Genomic DNA, 14,701 nt, shown 5'->3' on the forward strand with positions numbered 1-14,701 from the left:
ATGATTGAACACAAATGTATACAGTGTACGGCACTACTGAATGAGTCAGACTCAGTGTTGAACCATCTAGAGTGTAAAATAAATGCAAATATGGCTCGTTAGTTTCTTGTAAATATACTTATTGTGTTTGCAAGGAAGATAGGCAGATTCTGAGCTTGTATTTAAGTAAATACAACTTTCATTTCATCCAAGTAAGCAAAGCCAAGTCAATTTGCCACAAACAACACATGTTAAGACAAACAACAATAAATGTTATAAACACAATTCCTTCAGCTACTGGTAGCCAAAGTAAATATCTAATCTCCGAACTTTGCCCACAGTAAGTATGTATCAACCTGGAAGGGGTTAGTGAAAACGTGGAACAGGCATACTGTTACAAATGCAGGCTCAAGTTCCTAAAGAAAACAACCTGGCAAAGACACTTGGCCTAATTAACAATGTAGCCATTTCATAAAAGACAGGCAGCCTATGATAAATGAAATGTTTCAATTGAAGTCAACAGAGAACCTCTGCCATCTTCATCGAGAGAGAGAGAAAGAGAGAGGAAGAAATCCCTCTACAGAGGGTGTCTTAGGTCAGAATTGGATTTGCTTAGAACACACAGAAGCTCTGAATAATAAATATACAGGGCCATACTAGCTACCATTGAGGACCACCAAGGTCATGTACTGGTTACATTGTGTGAGATACTGTACATGTAACGTGGATTACGAGGTCATGTACTGGTTACATTGTGTGAGATACATGTAACGAGTTGCGCAGTTATAGTACGGTCCTGTCACTCCGTGGGCGAGGGGCCAGTGACCTACATAGTACATACACACAACTCCTAATAATAATAATAATAATGATAATAATAATAATTCATTTTATTATAAAGCGCTTTTCAATGACCCAAAGACTCTTACTACAAGATCAGTCAACACTGTGTTTGAATACAGCTTGCACTTTCAAAGTATACATGACTGGCCTTACCAAACAACTGCAAGTAATTTCAAATCTTATCTTGTGCTGGATTCTAGTCCAATTTTCATCTATGTGTGGGGACTGTCATTTTTTCCTAAGTAATTATTGTTACTCTCAAATTGCACTGAAATGCATAGATTTATATTGTATAAAAAATAACCGCCTCGCAGTTGTATGGCCTCCGCCAACAACTCAAGTTGCAGTCTACATCCATGTTGGGGATGGGGACGGGGGGGAGGCATGCCCCTGAACCCTCATGACTTATGACCTCAGTATTTATAACGTCCTGGCTATGGCCCTCCAAACGCAAAGGTCTTGGGTGTCTCTGGAGTCCAGAGACCCAAGACTTGTGTCCACTGCACTAATGTAGTGGACCCAAGTCAAGTCCCATTGCACCGCCTTGCACCCAAAGCAGGATGGTAAATTATAAATATTGCATCACAACATTGTGTTCATTACATTCACATTAGTTCACATTTGTCAAAATGTACAAATACAACCCAATATGTCTTTATTTCTTATGGCATATTGGGGCGCTTAAGGGATTAACATAGATGCAAAGTTATTTTGTTAAAATTTGCCTTATTTAAACAATCACATAAACTGTGTAATATTGACATCAATGCTAATTGGGTAGGGATGGATGAATATCTGTGTGTGCTTTTGTCTTTCCTCATAGTTGATATTTCATCACATTGATCCTTACCTCAGATACAGCTTCAGTGTACTGGTTATTGTTTTAATGTCCCACTCCTCACAGGTAGACAAATCCACTTCATCGCTCGTCTTCTCATCTGCATGAATTACAATCGTGCAACACAAGCTGAGTGGAAAATTCATTGAATACCAAATAACACAGAGCACAAACTAATTATTATTTTTTACATTACACAAGTGTAGACAGCAACTTTGTATGATTTCATGGGAAGCTTAGAAAGTCCAAATATGCTAAAATATACATCACTTGTAATTAGCCACATGAGGATAAAAGCATTGCTACTAGAGGCCGAGTCTAGCCCCAGTGGATATGGAAGGAAGTGACAGTTTCTGTAGAGGGCTGCTGGTTCTATACTCATTACAAGTTTAATTAATCCCTTACTACTGTACTGGCTCCACCGGGACTCCGGGGCTGTGTTGTGGTGGAAATGAAGTGGAGTTTAGTCACACCTTAAGTAACCTCTGATGAGTTGCAGAGGATGTGTGCGTTTGTGTGTGTGTGTGTGTGTGTGTGTGTGTGTGTGTGTGTTTGTGTGCGTGCATGTGTGAGTGAACTGAAGTGCTTGAGTCAGACAAAGGCACAGGGCCCAGGTCACCAGAGAGCCGTCGGCGTCGTGGGTGGTACATGTAGCTGCTGTTACTGGGCAATTTATTTATTTGATTTCATCTATATACTACAGCCAGGAGGACTGTGTGTTTCTCTGCCTGCTCCGTCCACAAGATGGCCTGTCCAATATCAACTTCTGAAAGCAAATGTTTTTGTGGAGTGTTTGCAGCCAAAGGTATGTGTGTGTGTGTGTGTGTGTGTGTGTGTGTGTGTGCGAGCGAGCGAGCGTGCATGTGTCTGTGTCTGTGTGTGTGTGATTGATGGGGTCCACACAGGTTCTGTAGTGTGGCCTAGCATAAACAGCCCTTTGATTAGAGACTTTTCTTTGGTCAGTTAGGCAAAAACAGAATTGTAGTACAGACTCTCTGGGAGTAGCATGGGCTACTGGGATTTTTGAATGGGTTTTTGCCGCGATGCTTCAAATAAGGTCTCTGGGCAACGCAAGCTTAATCAAACGCGAACCCGTGTTCAGCCGGATAATCTTCACACATGAGGACCACTTTCATGAGTTTTGTAGCGTAAATGCGAGCCCTAGAAGTAAAAAGCTTGTGCTAAGCTAATGCAGAACTACAGTGTCGCGGCTTCCCCATCACGTCAGCACTCAACCTGGACTGTTGTTGATGTGTGCGCTGCTGTGCACTGATTACCCCGGGCTGAACCAGGTGAGGGAGAGAGAATTTCCATGTTCGTCCTTTGAAGTGATGACGTTATTGACGCATATATCCCCGTCGACTCAACAGTGTAGTCTCATTTAGCCGTTTGCTAGCTAGCCGCCCGTTTAACGGCACGTAAAAGCTTCAAAACTCATAAAAGTGGTCCTCATGTGTGAAGATGATATTACTAAACACTGGTTCGCATTTGATTAAGCTTGCGTTGCCCAGAGACCTTATTAGAAGCATCGCGCCAAAAACCCATTCAAAAATCCCATAGGCGAAAACAGTGAAGAACCAGGAGTGTTAGCATCGATGATTTCCGGACTCGTTCCTGCGGCTCTCTATAGCGTGATCCTCCCACGTGCTATGTCCTACCGGTGAAGCTTCCCCTGTCAGGCGAAAAGAAGCGGCTGGCTAACTGCCCATGTCTCTGAGGAAGCATGGAGCCAGTTTTCGGCTCTCCCCAGATCGGCAGAGGGTGGAGCAGCAACCAGGATAAATAAATTAAAATTAGCACTAAGAGGGATAAAAATGGGATAAAAAAAAATCGGGGGGAGGGGGGGGAAGAAAAAAAAGAACTGTATCTCAGCAACTACAATAGCCATATGGCAAAGTAGCAGCACACACTCCCCTGCTCCAGACAACAGGCAGAGGTCACGGACATGAAGTGAAAGGACGGCGCTCACTTCTGTTGCACTCTCGCCTCATCATCACGGAGTGAGCTCGGGTCTGTACAGTATTTGCCCAGATATATTGTTTCTCCATATTTAATAGATGCCGCTCTCACTCCCTTTTTCTACTGTAACATAATGGAAGACTTGTTTTCTATCACTCAGTCGTCCCTGATTGCACCCCGGCCATGTCAGTGTCAGTGTCATGTCAGTGTCAGTGTCAGTGTCATGTCAGTGTCAGTGTCATGTCAGTGTCAGTGTCATGTCAGTGTCAGTGTCATGTCAGTGTCAGTGTCATGTCAGTGTCAGTGTCATGTCAGTGTCAGTGTCATGTCAGTGTCATGTCAGTGTCATGTCAGTGGGTGAGAGATGAAGACAAGTGGGAGGATCGTAAGTCTTTCCTCAGGGTTTAAAGATGCTTCATGCTTCACCCACACACCATGCATGCACCGTTTGTTTGTGAATGTGTCTGTGTCTGTGTGGAAGTAGTACTACCAATTTAATGCACATAAGATATAGCGACGCTCAGGACAGCTTCATGAAAATATCCTCTATATTTGTTATGCAAGCACATCATGAAGATTTTTTGTAAGCCAAATCTGCATTTTCCTTTCACTCATTAATGTGTGGTATGTCCAGACTTCTCTTACCATAACCAGGCCAAGAAAGAAAGTTATTTGAGTGCCACATCAGAGTGTGAATGTGGTCTACAGCATGAGTGCTAGATCAGAGTGTTAATGTGGTCTACAGCATGAGTGCCACATCAGAGTGTGAATGTGGTCTACAGCATGAGTGCCACATCATAGTGTGAATGTGGTCTACAGCATGAGTGCCACATCATAGTGTGAATGTGGTCTACAGCATGAGTGCCACATCAGAGTGCCACATCAGAGTGTGAATGTGGTCTACAGCATGAGTGCCACATCATAGTGTGAATGTGGTCTACAGCATGAGTGCCACATCAGAGTGTTAATGTGGTCTACAGCATGAGTGCCACATCAGAGTGTTAATGTGGTCTACAGCATGAGTGCCACATCAGTGTGTTAATGTGGTCTACAGCATGAGTGCCACATCAGAGTGTTAATGTGGTCTACAGCATGAGTGCCACATCATAGTGTTAATGTGGTCTACAGCATGAGTGCCACATCAGTGTGTTAATGTGGTCTACAGCATGAGTGCCACATCAGAGTGTTAATGTGGTCTACAGCATGAGTGCCACATCAGAGTGTTAATGTGGTCTACAGCATGAGTGCCACATCATAGTGTGAATGTGGTCTACAGCATGAGTGCCACATCAGAGTGTGAATGTGGTCTAGTGCCACATCATAGTGTGAATGTGGTCTACAGCATGAGTGCCACATCAGAGTGTGAATGGGGTCTAGTGCCACATCATAGTGTTAATGTGGTCTACAGCATGAGTGCTAGATCAGAGTGTTAATGTGGTCTACAGCATGAGTGCCACATCATAGTGTGAATGTGGTCTACAGCATGAGTGCCACATCATAGTGTGAATGTGGTCTACAGCATGAGTGTCACATCAGAGTGTTAATGTGGTCTACAGCATGAGTGCAACATCAGAGTGTTAATGTGGTCTACAGCATGAGTGCAACATCAGAGTGTGAATGTGGTCTACAGCATGAGTGCCACATCAGAGTGTGAATGGGGTCTACAGCATGAGTGCCACATCAGAGTGTTAATGTGGTCTACAGCATGAGTGCCACATCAGAGTGTGAATGGGGTCTACAGCATGAGTGCCACATCAGAGTGTGAATGTGGTCTACAGCATGAGTGCCACATCAGAGTGTGAATGGGGTCTACAGCATGAGTGCCACATCAGAGTGTGAATGTGGTCTACAGCATGAGTGCTACATCAGAGTGTTAATGTGGTCTACAGCATGAGTGTCACATCAGAGTGTTGATGTGGTCTACAGCATGAGTGCCACATCAGAGTGTTAATGTGGTCTACAGCATGAGTGCCACATCAGAGTGTGAATGTGGTCTACAGCATGAGTGCCACATCAGAGTGTGAATGGGGTCTACAGCATGAGTGCCACATCAGAGTGTGAATGGGGTCTACAGCATGAGTGCCACATCAGAGTGTGAAATGTGGTCTACAGCATGAGTGCCACATCAGAGTGTGAATGTGGTCTACAGCATGAGTGCCACATCAGAGTGTGAATGGGGTCTACAGCATGAGTGCCACATCAGAGTGTGAATGGGGTCTACAGCATGAGTGCCACATCATAGTGTTAATGTGGTCTACAGCATGAGTGCCACATCATAGTGTTAATGTGGTCTACAGCATGAGTGCAACATCAGAGTGTTAATGTGGTCTACAGCATGAGTGCCACATCAGAGTGTGAATGGGGTCTACAGCATGAGTGCCACATCATAGTGTTAATGTGGTCTACAGCATGAGTACCACATCATAGTGTTAATGTGGTCTACAGCATGAGTGCAACATCAGAGTGTTAATGTGGTCTACAGCATGAGTGCAACATCAGAGTGTTAATGTGGTCTACAGCATGAGTGCCACATCAGAGTGTTAATGTGGTCTACAGCATGAGTGCAACATCAGAGTGTTAATGTGGTCTACAGCATGAGTGCCACATCAGAGTGTTAATGTGGTCTACAGCATGAGTGCCACATCAGAGTGTGAATGTGGTCTACAGCATGAGTCGGCAGGTTGGGAGGGTTTAGGAAGCTGAGACAGGCTGGCAGCTGCCTGGGTTTGTTGTCATTCTGAACACAGAGCTGAAAGCGAGCTGGTGTCTGTTGGAGACAGCAGGAAAGCAGAGAGCAGACAGGGAGTAAAGGCACGGACAGAGGACAAGCTCCATAGAAAAGGTGGTGAATGAAAAGGATTCAAGAAGTGAGAGGTAAAAAAAAAAAAAAGAGACAGAGGAAGGCAAACTGAGCCAGCCAGCCAGCCAGCCAGCCAGCCAGCCAGCCAGCCACAAGCAGATGAGAGGCAGTCTGATTTCCTAGCTGTGCGTTAATGAACCCAAAGCCAGAACGTGCAAGGACATGGACAGGAGGGACCCTGTCTGGCTGTCTGAGGGATATAACACTGAATGCCAATGAGGCCAGGATAGATTCTGGCACCTGTTGCACTGCGGAAAGTCGGACGGGAGTCTGGTTTTGATAGGCTGACTCATAGTCTTAATGTCTGTCACACTGTCTTACTCAACCACATTCCAGTAACTCGGGGCGACCTAATATCACAGTGAAACAACAGCAGCATACAAATGGAACCTGTACTTTGTTCAACTCTTACCAGCACCATTCTAATGCCAATACAGTTCCCAAGTGCATGAAAAGGAAAGGAAGGTAAGTAAGTAAGTAAGTAAGTAACTAAGTTTTATTTGACATTGACAATTTACTTATAGGAATCGCAAGGAAAGATCATATCTCACCAATCATTAGTAAGAGAAGCTTTTGAACCTTGGAGCTGACACCCACCACTCTGTATAGGCCCTGGTCATTGATACCTGACAACAGAAAACAAAGTTAAATACATTTAACAGCAATAGTGTACCTGGAAACTGATGCATGAATATGATTACTATGAAAACCAATTTCAGTAAGGTAGGTACTCCTTATGTACAGTTCAAATGTTTGCAAGGAAAGGGAATAGAAACAATCTCATATTTGTTCAAGCAAATTCATGACAAAGAACTATGCAACCAAAGGCATTGGTACCAAAAGCTGTCTGCGGTGTCAAGTCTAAGCTTCGTTTCAATATTGGTGCAAGTCTGCCCTCTTGTGTACAGATGACGATACTGCACCAGTCCAATAACGTTGAATTCCCTCAAATGACTCACATTTTAACACCTCTGCAGCCTATATGCCCATGTTGCTCATGTCTAAAGCTCACCTCTGTTCTCTATGGCACTGATGCAGTTCTTCATAAAAGTCAAGCCCACCTCATCCAACTGGGCATCAACTGCAGAGTAAGGAAAACGTCAACATCCTTCAAGTGTGATGCATTCTGCTGCAGTGCCCTCATAAAATGTTAACATGTTCAACTTCACCTCGTCCTTTTGCACACTGAAAACTGGCAGTTCGTTTTGATCAGACAAAATCTTATTTTGGCACCACTAGTATACTTACTTCCCCTTTCTTTAGAAAAGGTCCTTCCAAGATAATGTCCAATCTGTTACGAGAAAAAACAAAAACATTATGTTCACCTCTTGTGACAGATTGTGGGAAATAAACGATGTATACTAAAACTGAAAAGACTGTTATTTGCTGTACGATGGCAGTTTAATAGCATAGGGCTTGTTTTAGGCCTACGCGAGCCAAAGTGTGAGTGGAAGATGATGACATGGTATGACCCGGGCTGACTCACCGGTTCTTTCCCACCCATGGCCTGCATCCAGAACTTGTGGTCATCTTCTGACAAGGCCTGCACTGTGAGCACGGTCCCTGGACTGAAACACCACAACATAAGCGTCATGACAGTGGACACTTTGCATCTAAGGTACTAGCAGGTGAATCCCTACTCCCAATATAAAATCATCTCATCCTTCCTGGAAACACTCATGCCGAGGGAACTTAGTTTCTCAGTGACTAGGGGTATGATTCCCATTAGTCATCCCAGTTGGTTTATTACATGCACAATCTTGTGGGATCAGATGCATATCAAGTTATTCATTACCACCACAGTGGGTATGTGTGGACTTTCAATTTCAATACTAAGTTTGGGGTATTGCTGCTCTATTAATAGCACAGAATAGGGGCAGAGATATCTATTACAGTAGGGCACGGCAAAGCATGGCAAATCCTCCCAGCTATGCGAGTGACGGCAGCCCTCTATGGAAAATCCCCCTGCCCTGCCCTCTGCCAATCAAACAAGGCACACAGCAACAAGCTACATGGTGAACCGCATGCGTGTGGAGCTAAGACCTCTAGCACAACTGTCGTAGAGGAGTACATTGTAGGGGTGTCAAAAATAATCGATTATAAGATGCATCGCGATGCGGACGTGCACGATTCTGCATCGATTCACAAATGTCAAAAATCGATCATAAAAAAAAAGAAAAAAAAAAAAGAATTATAATCAAATAAAATATAATGGAAGTACATGCAGTTGTTTATTTTAATTATGGATCATAATACAATGCAATTCCAAATGCACTTTTATTTTAAAAGTAGCCACACAGTGAGAAAAAAGAAAGTGAGAAAAAATAAATCATGTATTGCGGAAAAAAGTGATGCATCGATTTAAGATGCATCGAGATGCATCGAGATGCATCGATAATCGTACTCGAATCGAATCATAGCCCTCTGAATCGTAATTGAATCGAATCGTGAGGCCAGTGAAGATTCACAGCCCTAGTACATTGTATATAATCCATTAGTTGCATGTTCTGTGGCAGCTATTAAGAAGGCACGTCTCAATAGACCACCTCACGGGCGCCATTTTGTGTCGAAAAGGCAGGGTAAACACAGGTGCAAGCAAAACACTAATGAGGGTTTCACACTTCCACGATTGGAATTTGGAAACCCTCATTAGTGTTTTGCTTGCACCTGTGTTTATTCTGCCTTTTCGACACAAAATGGCCCCCATGAAAAGGGTCTATATTTTGATTGCATTGCAGCACTTGAGGGCAAACTTTTCAGGGAGCTGCGTCAGGTTTGATGACCCGGGCCTCTACAAGCAGAATGTCAGTAGAGGGTGTGTCTGAGGAACAGTGTTAGGAGATGATGTACTGTACCGATCGGTTATATCGAGTTCTAAGCAGAACCTCCTGTCCAACATGTCTGTTGTTTTGCGGACGCAGGATTTGAGAGTGACAGACTCTGTCTCACCCTGAAAAACAGAGACATTTACTGTTCAGAATGGCTTCTGGCGACAAAGATATCACAGCAATAATATTAGGTCATTATGAGAGCTAAAAGATGACATAGTTAAGGAGTTGTCATGAAATGTCATGAGTTATGTGACATTCATGTGTTTAATGATTACTCACAGTCTTCCCACCAGATCTGTGGTCAAAGGTCATCATGTGCAGGATCTTCTGCTCTTTGACAAATGTGCTGTAGCGTTTGACCCAACTTGAACCAAAGGGAGGTGGCCCTGGAAATACCAAGCAAATTAGAATATTTCTTAGTGCAGCTAGGCCAAAGTAATGGAGCTAAATCAGTAAGAGTAAGGATTCGGATGCACAGATTTGCCAAACTCAGGCTCAAGATAGATTGCCCATTCTCATACACCCACACCATACGACATCTTACATTTCTCCTGTACGTAGAGGTATCCTTCATACTCATACACCCACACCATACTGTACAACATCTTACGTTTCTCCTGTACGTAGAGGTATCCTTCGCTACTGATAGGGCTGGTCTGTCTGTACTCTTGGGGTGCATCCTTGAACCTCTTCATCAGCTCATTCACCTCTGACCGTGTGCCCTCGAACCGACTCCTCGTCTGGGAGGGAAGGGGCAAGGGCAAACTCCAGGAAGTCACTTCCGGACACTCTAAGGTCACGTAGGAGACGCAACATAATGTGAGGCCACCACAACCTTTCCTAGCTTCCCTTGGAAACTCTGCTAACTCCACGGTGTGGGTCAGTAGGTTAAGTGACTTCCTCTATGTTTTGGGTATAACAAGCTCACATTATGTTTTTGTCTTTTTCCAGCTCTATACCGGCATAAACAAAATACAAATATATATTGAATTAATAAAGGAGTGGATAGGTCTGATGCCTTACATTTTGAATATTGATCTGCAGTGCTGTCTTGTAGTGATCAAAGTCCTTGGCCAGCTCAAAGCCCCCGTGATAAAAGGTGAAGACCGTCTGAAAGAAGGCCAGCATCTAAAGACAATCAAAAGACAGGAATAAATAAATATACGCTCATCTGTGGAGCAGCACAGAACGCAAGGTTCAGTGACTGAAAGAGAAACTCCCATTGAATCACAATGACCTTGATGATTACACACTGGCAGGCTATGATATGAATTGTTTAGTAACTCGGAAACCGAGCCCCTATATTATTATATTGCCCCATGCGTTCATTATCTGCAGACATGCCATGTCAGTGGTGACATTCCATTGAGGGCAGTCACAGTTGCACTCACTGGTTCCACACACTCAAACTTTTTCCTCTCCTGGATCTCCTGCAGTTTGCACACGTAGTCCAGAGACTCGTCCTGAAAGTGCTGCCTCATGGTCTCCACCTGGGTGTCTGCCTGAAGAGGGCGAGGACAGACACACACTGCATGATGATGATTATAGTCATAGACACAGATGTGTGCTGGCAGCTGAGCTAAGAAGACATAATTCTGGCCTTTGCAATAAAGTGCAAAGCGGGAAGCTACATGTAGAGAAGGCGTTCCTACTAGTGAAGGCGTAAAATAGTAGGAATATTTATTTTGCTTAGTGCTCGTCTGACTGATAAGTTTGCTTGCTACATGTTGCTAGTTTTCCAGGGGCACTATTGCCACTGTGCTGTAAGGGTTTTTCTTTGGCTGCTACTTCAGTTTTGGCTTAGAGTGATAAGACTTAATACTATTGGGATCTGTGGATTCTCAGGTTTGACATCTTGTTGCAAACAAACAAATCCAACCATTACCGCGACCACTGTGGCAGTACCTGTGCAGCGGTGTAGTGCCCTTGGAAACTAGTAACATCTGTAGGATTACTGGCTGATATCCTTGTCCATTAAATGTCAACTGGTGATTCATTATTTGTTTCAAATATGCTACTGTTCAGTGTGTTGATCAGTTACAACTGATGCAGTGTTGTTGTGAGAGGGCCGATGGAGTTCATGCCTCTTGTGGCTGTGAACGAATCACTGGGTATATTTATTCAGTTCCGATAGCAACCTGTGTTGGTAACACAGACCCTCATGTCACAAGAGTCAGGGAGAGCAGGGCAGCTTGTGGTAAAAATGTCAACAGTTTCAAGTGCCCTCTCTGCTTGGTGTATACAACATATGGCTAGACCTTACATGGCAAAGTGCAGTATAGGCCACCACAACAACACTGTTCAGGGAGAGGTTGCCTTATCCTCTGCAACTCAAAATCAATGTCAACTCAGGATGCTGTAGCATGGATTTTTCCACAAACTACAGCCACTGGGGTTGACCTTGGTGGTACAGTAAAAGTGAGCACACGTTTCCTTTCCAAACAAGCCAGGAAAGCTGTTAGTGCAAAAGGCAGGCCAGTGGAAACTCACACGGTCCAAAAGGCACTAACGGCACCACGGTCTCATCCCCATGGCACCCAAGACAAAAGCCAAAACAGGGGATTCTCAAACTAAACAAATATCCCCTTCCATCCATTTTGCTGTCAGAGCGAGTTTGCGATTCTGCCATTTTCCACATAATATCTCGGACGGTCGGGTTAAGGAGAAGTACCTCCTGTAGCTGTGGCTCTTTCTTCTTTGCTGACATGTTCAAAAGCTTTTCCAAAGCGCTGTAGTACTTCTCCGTTTCCTTCTCGTACTTCTTTTTCTCCGCCTGAAGAAGGTGCCGCGTGGAGGAAGATAAAGGGCACAAAACACGAGATTAGTCTTGCCGACAAAGGAGTAGTAGTGTGCAGTCTAGTGCATAGGATATAGTCAGGTGCGTGCCAAATATGACATTTCTAACAATCACTAGGGTACATCAACAGCTTATACACAGGGCATTTAAGAGCGGCAAAACAGATAGTATTATACTGGTATTATACTGGTATTAATGGCAAATAGTATAAAAAAGTAGCAATGAAATGTCATATTGTACCCTTGCTATGCCCAGTTGCTCTTTCCGGAACTTCTCCAGCGGTTTCATTAAGGTTTCTGTGATGTTTCTCATCTAGGCAGAGATAGAGAAATAACTCATTACAATTGTTTCATTACTGCTAAAACTCAATGGTAACATGGCATAGCTGTGGCCAGAGTGCCAGACAGAATTCTGCTCTCACACTCACACTCTCACACACTTCTCATTCTTATTATAGGATTTCATGTTTCACCCCCCACCCCCACCCCCACCCCCACACACACACACACACACACACACACACACACACACACACACACACACACACACACACACACAGATATATAAAAGGAGAACTTAACTTAACTCTTAACTGAAAAACATATTCCTGTATGCAAGTATTTTCTTGATTCCAGCAGAAAGTGTCAGCTGTCTACGTTTAATATGTAATGTTGGCTATTACTCACAACACTTCAGATACAGAGAGCTGGAGATGAGCTGACCCCATGACAGCACACCATCTTCATAATCTCCACTCAATCCATCTAATTTATGTAGAGTAGCTCAATTGTAGTCTTCCTCAGTAGGTGGGGGTTCATGCTGTACTGTGCTCCCAGACTGGCCTTATATAAGACAATTTACATAACTATTACAATCAAAGTATTCTTGTTTACTTGGTAAATGGTAAATGGCCTGCATTTATATAGCGCTTTTACAGTATCCAAAGCGCTTTACAATCAGTCGGTATACATTCACCCATTCATACACCGATGGTGGCAGGCTGCCACGAAGGGTGCTGGCACACCATCAGGAGCAATTTGGGGTAAGCAGTATCTTGCCCAAGGACACTTTGTGACATGCAGACTGGAGGAGCTGGGAATCGAACCACCGACCTCTTTCATCCAAAGCGATTAGCGACGACCCACTCTACCTCCCTGAGCTACAGCCGCCCCGTTTACTTCCTATAATGGATTGATAAGAGTCCATTTTTCCTCCAGTGCCTTTTTGCTATGCTGGCTACAACAAGACATGTCAGTGCCTGCCCGGCCCACCTCTCCAGTCCTCGGTTGCATTGTCTGTGACGTCATCCTACTATGCTGAGCAGCATACAGTATTTACTGTACCATTACAGTGTAAGCTTGGCCCATGCCCCACCACAAAACAACTCAGGCAGCTACTACACTCCCCATCCACTAACCCCGGGGACAGACATCACATGCCAATGATACGGCAAGGGGGCTGTCTAGATAGCAACATAGCACAGAGCCATGCCTATTGTGCATTCCTTTCCAAAAAAGGGGAATCTTTTAGATGTGTATTTTGGAATGCTGTTTCACAAACTATCATTGGTCATCTAGCCTACTTGCTTAAGTTAACTAAAGCAAAACAAATCACTTGCAGAGGAATAGGCTAAGTGTGTGCGAAGTGTTTTGACAAGCCTATGTATTACATAACCTCTGCAGAGTTCACAGGACATGATCTACACAGGACTTGGAAGTTCTTAAGTGAAACAGAGTAGCTATCCCTTCAGCACAAAGTGACTGAACATGAAGTCAGCTGGAGGGTAACTTTAGTCTATCATATACTGTCATTCTCTAAAGCCCAAATGTCAGCTGCGGTATGGCTCCGGTACGGCTGGCCGAACAGACTCACTCCCATGTCATCTTGTCGGACGCAAGCGGCTCCGGCAAAAAATAGACCCAGATGCGTATTTCTGCCGGATCCGCGTGCGTTGCCCATCTGAGCAGCAGCAGCACGGACCCCGGATGGCATCTGGTGGACATTGGCCTTTACACTCCCCTTAACTTCATTCATATTGGATGCATAGTGGTTTATAAATGACCAACTTTAACAACCGGGGCCTGAAGTAGTAGCTTGGTTTTATGGTGGCATGTCGTAACGGCCTTTATGACCTTGTTGCCCGTGTGATTGGTCCTGGTCCCCTCGCCGGCCACGCCCAGGCAGGTGCTGCTGTGACAGCAACCCTCAGACAAGCATAAGAGTCATAGGGGGAAGTGCTCTTTACTTACAACACAATCATGACTTATGACACTAGGCTGCCTACTGGTTCTTGCTATGACGAAAAGTTGGAGAAACTGCAATGTTATTTTGACTTGTTGGGATGTCTGGTGTATGTCAGAGTCAGTCAGACATGAACACATGTATTGTTGGGATGTCTGGTGTATGACAGAGTCAGTCAGACATTAACACAGGTGTTGTTGGGATGTCTGGTGTATGTCAGAGTCAGTCAGACATTAACACGTGTATTGTTGGGATGTCTGGTGTATGTCAGAGTCAGTCAGACATTAACACATGTGTTGTTGGGATGTCTGGTGTATGTCAGAGTCAGTCAGACATTAACACATGTGTTGTTG

General features: G+C 44.2%; 1 protein-coding gene across 2 annotated transcripts in view; it reads right to left on the reverse strand.

Annotated features, from left to right (window-relative positions):
* Positions 1-14,701, reverse strand: part of arhgap10 (Rho GTPase activating protein 10) — a gene marked incomplete at its 5' end in the record, with an annotated part of 57,307 nt that overhangs the window by 24,043 nt on the left and 18,563 nt on the right. For both annotated transcript variants that reach the window (XM_083656097.1, XM_083656098.1), the window contains 12 exons: positions 1,673-1,760; positions 7,031-7,105; positions 7,492-7,560; positions 7,728-7,770; positions 7,966-8,047; positions 9,335-9,429; positions 9,590-9,696; positions 9,921-10,050; positions 10,334-10,438; positions 10,702-10,812; positions 11,982-12,083; positions 12,348-12,419. In XM_083656097.1, the coding sequence (XP_083512223.1) occupies positions 1,673-1,760; positions 7,031-7,105; positions 7,492-7,560; positions 7,728-7,770; positions 7,966-8,047; positions 9,335-9,429; positions 9,590-9,696; positions 9,921-10,050; positions 10,334-10,438; positions 10,702-10,812; positions 11,982-12,083; positions 12,348-12,419 (1,079 nt within the window). The remainder of the gene's footprint in view (positions 1-1,672; positions 1,761-7,030; positions 7,106-7,491; positions 7,561-7,727; positions 7,771-7,965; positions 8,048-9,334; positions 9,430-9,589; positions 9,697-9,920; positions 10,051-10,333; positions 10,439-10,701; positions 10,813-11,981; positions 12,084-12,347; positions 12,420-14,701) is intronic.

The sequence above is a fragment of the Poromitra crassiceps genome, assembly GCF_964638095.1.
Source record: "Poromitra crassiceps genome assembly, chromosome: 19".
Classification (NCBI taxonomy): Eukaryota; Metazoa; Chordata; class Actinopteri; order Beryciformes; family Melamphaidae; genus Poromitra; species Poromitra crassiceps.